Genomic DNA, 7,170 nt, shown 5'->3' on the forward strand with positions numbered 1-7,170 from the left:
CCCTTTACTACCACAAGGTTGTACAACACAGTTCTGTAAAACGACTGGTCTAATTTCTTTGATACTCATCCAACTAATAATAAAAAGGTGCCAAGACACCCTAAGTACCTTACTAAAGCGGCAGTGATAAGGTCAGAGTGGGATGATTTTGTCCCTATGAGAGAGCTTTATGATGCTTTACATATTTAAAAAGGTAAAAAAAAAAAAAACAACATTCATGAGTTTAAACCCATCAACTGCAAAAAAATAAAAAAATAATATCTACCAGATCATTTTTGCAGCAAACAGGTGGAAAAATCAAGTATTTTCCCATATTAATGGCTCCCAAAACATAGAAAATATAAATACAACAGATGAAATGTTAAAGGGCTACTACCCATTTCCACATATTGATTGTCGGAACAGTGATAAAGCAGCAATGGCAGGACACGTAAACTAAACAAAAGGATCTTGTGGCCAAAAGTTTCGCTCTTCTGCGAGTTCTGCAGTATAAAGCCCATTCACACGTGAGACAGCGGCACCTGCTTGTGATATAAAGCTGAGCTTGGTAAGCCAGTCCTCCCCGTGAGTGCAGTGGTAGCCTGACTGTATGCAGATACGTTGATGGGTTTGCTTGTTCTGCAGCATCTACCTGTAAATCTCCTCCAAGATTCTAGAGTCTTTCCGGACCATATCCACACACCTGAGGTTATTCCAACCACCAGACACATAAAGTACTTTAGCATAAACACGGCATACTCAGGTCGGGCTCTCCTTTTGTCCCCCGGACAAGAGCAGTTGTGGGCTTTCTCCCAATATTCTCTGTAGTGCTGTTCATAAATGTAACAAGCAACGACTATTGTTGCAGGCACGGTATAAAGTACAGTAAAGATGCCTATGCGGATCATAAGCTTTTCTAGTTTGTCTGTTTTAGTGCCGCCTTGTTTGATAACACTCCTTATCCTGAAAAGGGACACAAAGCCTGCTAGAAGAAACATGGTCCCTGTGAAAAGATACACAACCAAAGGAGCCAAGACAAAGCCACGAAGATTGTCCAGGTTTTGGTTCCCTACGTAACAGATGCCAGCCACTGGGTCTCCATCCACAGAACTTAAGGCAAGAACAGCTATGGATTTCACGCTTGGTATTAACCATGCTGCCATGTGGAAATATTGAGAGTAGTTGGCAATGGCCTCATTTCCCCATTTCATTCCAGCCGCCAAAAACCACGTGAAAGATAGGATTACCCACCAAATGGAGCTGGCCATTCCGAAGAAATAGATGAGAAGAAACACAACAGTACATAAAGCTGGGCCTGTGGTTTCATAGTGAATATGGTCCCTATTGCAGGCCACATTTTCATGTCCTACCACAAGTCGTACAATATACCCTAAGGATACGAAGAGATAGCAAGCAGATAAAAAGATAATGGGGCGTTCAGGGTATCTAAACCTTTCCATATCAATTAGGAAAGTGGCTACAGTAGTAAAGGTTGAGATGAAGCACAAAATGGACCACAGTCCAATCCAAAAAGTGGAAAAGGTCCTCTCATCTGGAGTAAAGTAGGGCTGAAAACAAGGAATGGCACAATTGGGCACCTGGCCAGTCTTGATTCTGTTGTAGAGTGGATGCGATTCTCTAGTTATGGAGATGAAAGGCTCCCTGCATTTGCATACACCATCACATTCATTGGTTGGTTGCCTTTGGCTATGCAGGGGAGTCAAGTGTTTTGAGGGCCTTGATGGGTAGGTGGGCTTTGCAAACAGAGGTTGAAGTGTGGTGGTCTCTGTCCTGTTATAATCCATGCAGAGGTTGTCTGGGTCTCCAAATTCTGGCAGCTTGTCACAGTTCATTCTCTCTGGCCATGCAAAGCCATACTGTCTCATCAGGGGAGAACAGCCTGCTTTGGCACCCTCACAGACTGACCTGCAAGGTGGAAGAGGCTTCTTATAGTCACTTATACAAATGGGCGTATACATACTACAGAGGAAAAACTTCAGGTCAAGTGAACACTGGATCTCAACCAGCGGCCAAAACTGGTGTACTTCCAATCCCGCTTCGTCTTGAGTGTCATGGTTGAACTGGTTTGGCATGTAGGTATAATTGTATCCAATGCCCTTGCACATGGGCACAGTTATTTCCTGGCAGACGATTGCTTTGGATGCTGCTGGAACAGGTGTGGGATACCTCAGAAGCAGAAAGACGAACGTAGAGAAGAAGCTCCAGATCTTCAGTTGGGCCATGATTTCATTTACGGGCAGCGAGGTTTCCTGTAATACGCTTTATCATGGAGTTAAATCTGCAAAATATAACAAAAAAAACTGCGTGTGAATACCTCCCCAGGCTCAGATTAACAAAATCACTTATCCGTGGGTGTCCTCTAGTTCCTTTATACAGCGAGTTAAAAAAAAATGGGCAGATTAGACGGGCTGTTTCTAAACGTTTCACTATTCCAAAGAGCTTCTGGATATTTAAATTAACGGAGTCCTACCTATATTACACATATTATATTACACCTACCATGAAACATAATGATATAGAACAAAATATATATATAGAAAATATTACGTAATATTTAATAATAACAGGGTCACTTATTACGCTTTCCAATGATATTAAACAAAACGATAACTCATTATCATAGAATTAAATGACAGATAAAAGATATTACGCCCATCCAGTCTGCCCATTTTTCCTTATTTAAAACTCAGACCATAAATCAGTCATTGGTCTTGTCTTAGATTCAGGATTGCTTTATGTCTACCCCATGCATGTGTTATTCTCTACCATGTCTGCTGGGAAGCTGTCCCACTTATCTACCATCATCTCAGTAAATTAAAACGTCTCTACATTACACCAAAATCTCTACTTTTAGGTTATGACCTCTTGTTTTGTCCCCACAATATATAATTGCTTAAAATTATTCTAGGCTAGATTACCTGAAGTTATAGCTAAAATATTTCCGGAAATCATTGATTTTTTTAGTAGATATTTAATACTTTGAGGTTAAATCTATTTAGGACGAATTTTAAAAAATACAAACCTAAAAAGGAAGATTACTCTAAATTGTAACAAGTAGTTCTTGTATTAATTATTATTTATAAATAATGTTAATATCTAAATATAAACATTACACAGAAAAACTAATTGCAGGTTTCTAAATAAATGGTTTAAAAATAAATTAACTGTGTTAAAATATTTAAATACATATATATTTGGGAATTCAGTAACTTCATATGTTTTTACATAAAATAATTATGTGTGAACAAAATATATTTTGCCCCACAAAAAGAACATGATATTTTAGATGACCTGTATTTTTAATGAATAATATAATTTAAAATAAATCAATTAAGACCTTAATGAAAACTTAAGTCGCAGCAAATAAATACAATTAAAATTGAAATCAAATACACCAATATCTCATGAACATACCTTAAAACCGATGCACGATTGACAATCTCAACCCCGGTGCTAATCGCAGGAAAAGCCATGCCTTTAAAAACACCAAAGGACTGAGAATAAGAATTTGGGGCATTTTGGAAAATAATTTAGTTTGAGAATTTAGGCGTCTTCGAAGATCTCCATAAAAATCAAACCATCACAAGAGTGTTGGGGTTTCGCTGCTTGTGAGGATGGGGTTAACCCAAGAACAATGGTTTTTAAAGTTTTTTTTCAGATGTGATCAGGTTGATTCCACATTAAAGGTAAAGTGCTAGATCGCTCGGGATGACCGAATCCACAGGTTCTTCCCTGGCAGACATTCTTATTAATGGAGCCGGTTTGCAAACTTCTGCTTTCCATCCAACTTCCAGGGCTGCTCATATAAACTTCTCATGATGACAGCTCCTCCGATCCGTGGATGCCCTGCTCCTTTTTCTGCTCCTTATACTTAGTAATTCATGAGTCCTGCTTTCGATCTAAATAGAGGGTGATTTCAATCTCGGCTCTCTTAAAATCCACATCCAGAGGCTGTAGGGATATTAAGCGATCCTTCATTCGCCTGTGCACTATTATCCCTCCAGCACGTACAGCTCAATGCTTTAGATTAACCTCTATGGGCTGTGGCCCCCGGCGCAGCTCACCGCACAGCAGCTTCTCCACCTTCTGAAGTTTGGTTTATCAGCCTACCTGTGCTCAAAAGGGATTGCCAGTAACCCCTCCTACCTGTCAATCTGGTCCAACCCTCCGCGCTGATTGGCCAATCACACGCAGCGAGCGGACTCTCTGTCTGGCCACTCCCCTGGTCCGTGTGCGGCTGTTTGCTCAGTGATCAGTGATCGTGTATCGGCTGTGCGGGAGGGTTGGGGGCCACAGTGCCCTAACATGTAAACAGATGCTTAGTGCCCCCCATCGCCAAGTTCTATTATATTTTCATCTAAAAATGCTTATATGTGTTGAGCAAATGAATCAAACTTTAGTGTTGGATTTTTTATTGCCTCAAAACAAATCTAATCAGCTTTAAGAAAATTGAATAAACGTATTCATGTATGTAATAACATCAACAACAATATTAGTAAAAATATCCAAAAGTACTCAAAAATACCTGTCTTAATGTGCAAAGTTTTTTTTATAAGAACTTATTACTTTTAATGACCATCACCATCACTTAGTATTGTAACAAAGTACAAAAAAGTATATATATTTATATGTATATATATGAAAAAAAACAAACTATTAAATAAGCATTACAAAAATGTATTGTTATTTTTAGGGATTTATGTATCAGTTGATAATAAAAACTATTATATATATATATATATATATATATATATATATATATATATATATATATATATATTTATACTTAGAATAGTGCCTGAATACTACTTAGAGAACTTTTTTCACTTTATAGGAGCCATCAGTATTTCCATAATGGGGTTTATGCGTAAAAAAGTGATGCAAAAAAATGTTATTACCGCAATCGATGTAATAGTAGAATCAAAATCAACATTCAATTGGTTGCTATGGGGATAAACCAATCACCTTTTATACATGTCCGTCATTTTTGGGGTTATAGAGAAACCCCGGCTACCCATTGCTACGATAATTGTTAAATCGCCAGCACCAAATGTGTTAAACAAACAATACAATGAGAAGCTGAGCACGAGTTGGTCCTCTATTAGTACAGAAGTCATTACCATTGTTCTTACCTTCTCAAGGAATTTCCTGACGAGGCTGCCCGGCTGCAAAAATACCACATTGAAAGCTTTGTCAGCTTAAAGCCCTATTTAGATAGCCAGTTACTTGCTGTAACAGCTCTGTGTATGTTTAAGAGATTAACCAATCAATAAGGAAGGGGCCCACAAAGGTTTGCATTTACCTGCTTTATGGAATACACAAAATTCCGGCTCCACGTTAATAATAATAATAATAATAATAATCACTGCTTACATTTTTAGCACCGATAACGGCCTCTCTGCATTATAGGCACACTGATTCGGTGGCCCCATGCATTGATAATCCCGGGTAGCAAGGTTCTAGACTTATTGACCTGGCTTTTCTTTGATTTCAGCCAAGAAGGGTCTATACAGCTACTAATGAGGATCTTTTCCATGCACGCACACATAGGATCGTCTGAAAGATGTGTTTCTGAGATGTATTTAAATACAAACTAACCAGCGGAACTGGACTTAAAGGGACTTAACGCTGTTGTTTTCAACATTACGGCAATGAATTATTCACCACAGACCCGGGATGGTCTGGGGTAAAACCAGAATATTGGTAATGGGTAAAGAAATAGTTTTTTTTGCCAAATCAAATTATGAAATACTGGAGCTTTAAATGCAGCTGTCACATCTGAGACAACATCTTAATTGTGTTTAGCTTTGAACACCGATCTACTCCCTGCATTATTCATAGTTTAATTTGATGTTCAATGTCAAAGGCGTTCTAATTTATATTTCCTAGTTCTGATTTCACATCTGCATCCAAACTGACACAGCCGGGGCATTTCATGCAAATCTCCATACATTTTCCATGATTCCCTTAGTGGAGGTAGCTTCAAAATCAACTCATAAGGTTAAGCAGGAAGTTGTAATAGACTTCCTGTGCTGCGGGTGCATGGGAGATTTAGGATTAAGCTGAGGTTTAGTCACTAAAGTGGGAGATTGCAGAAGAGTTGCTCACCAATCATCTGACCAACTTTTCCATGTATTATGGAGATCCAACTCCAATGACCACCTTCTGCAGGAATAGATTGGTTGGGCCTACATAGTGAATAGTTATTTAAAAGAGACATTATGATGGAACATGTTAAGGGTGACCCTTCATGACTTGAAACAGAAACTCTTAGTTTAGTGATTAGTTAGTTTAGTTCTTCATCTGTCCACTTTTTCCAAGGTTAACAGCCCCCCCCGGAGTGCTTACGCAAAAGGGCAAAGCCTCAGCACACACCCTCCACCCTAGTTGGAGTAATTGGGAGAGGCTGTTCCTGTGGTGTGCCATGGCTCTACCCAAGAGGGCAAAATATTGAAGATGGATTGATGGAGAAAGAGAAGCGTCTTTGCACCTCTTTTTCTCTGTGAATCTGTCTGCAATATTTTGGTTTCTTGGAGTACGTATCCCCCTTTCCTCCAGTCAATTGGCACGTAGGCTCAGCTCTTCTGCGAAAGTGCTCTGGGAGGCCTAGTTAACGGAGTAGATAGCGGGAAGTGGACGATGAAAAAACACAGAAGACCGAAGAACAAAAAGAGGGAAGAGAAGAAGCGGAGTTGCAGACTCTTCTACTGCCTACTGCCTACTCTTAGGCAGGGACACGGAAGCCGTAGGCAGAGTAGGTAGTGACAAAATTTTTTTTTTCTGAAAGGATAAAGCTCTCCGGAAGCAAAATTCATTGTCTGAAAAGGAATGGACCAAAAACTAAAAGAAAAATTCTTCTGAATCGTTTTTGGTCCATGCGCACAAGTCAACTGTAAATCCACTATAAGAAGCCACTCATTTTTCATTTTTATCCCTCAATCCCACAACAACTGTCAGTGTGTAATAGAGGCAGCTGGGTCTTTAGTGAGTGCGGTTCAACCCTGTGCAGAAGACCTTTTTGCCCTGTTGAGTTTAAGGTCATTCTGATTGCATGTAGTATGTATTTATCACATGTACTGTTTATCTGTCCCAAGAACCAGACTATGATTCCTTCGGCCCTGACTTGTTCTGATTATACCTGGAACTTGTTGCATGGTCTGCTAATAAAAT

At 39.3% G+C, this 7,170-nt stretch overlaps 1 protein-coding gene across 1 annotated transcript; it reads right to left on the minus strand.

Moving 5' to 3' along the window:
• Window positions 1-229: 229 nt before the first annotated feature.
• FZD5 (frizzled class receptor 5) lies at window positions 230-4,091 on the minus strand. The gene is made up of 2 exons (XM_053470910.1): window positions 3,415-4,091; window positions 230-2,278 (listed from the first exon to the last, which is right to left on the minus strand). The coding sequence occupies exon 2, from the start codon at window positions 2,220-2,222 to the stop codon at window positions 501-503; it is 1,722 nt and encodes a 573-aa protein (XP_053326885.1). The 5' UTR covers window positions 2,223-2,278; window positions 3,415-4,091; the 3' UTR covers window positions 230-500.
• Between the last annotated feature and the right edge of the window lie 3,079 nt (window positions 4,092-7,170).

This window comes from Spea bombifrons, chromosome 7, assembly GCF_027358695.1.
Source record: "Spea bombifrons isolate aSpeBom1 chromosome 7, aSpeBom1.2.pri, whole genome shotgun sequence".
NCBI classification, from domain to species: Eukaryota; Metazoa; Chordata; class Amphibia; order Anura; family Pelobatidae; genus Spea; species Spea bombifrons.

Coding starts and splice junctions, on each gene's coding strand:
- FZD5 (XM_053470910.1), bottom strand. CDS start 2,222: ATGGCCCAACTGAAGATCTGGAGCTTCTTCTCTACGTTCGTCTTTCTG.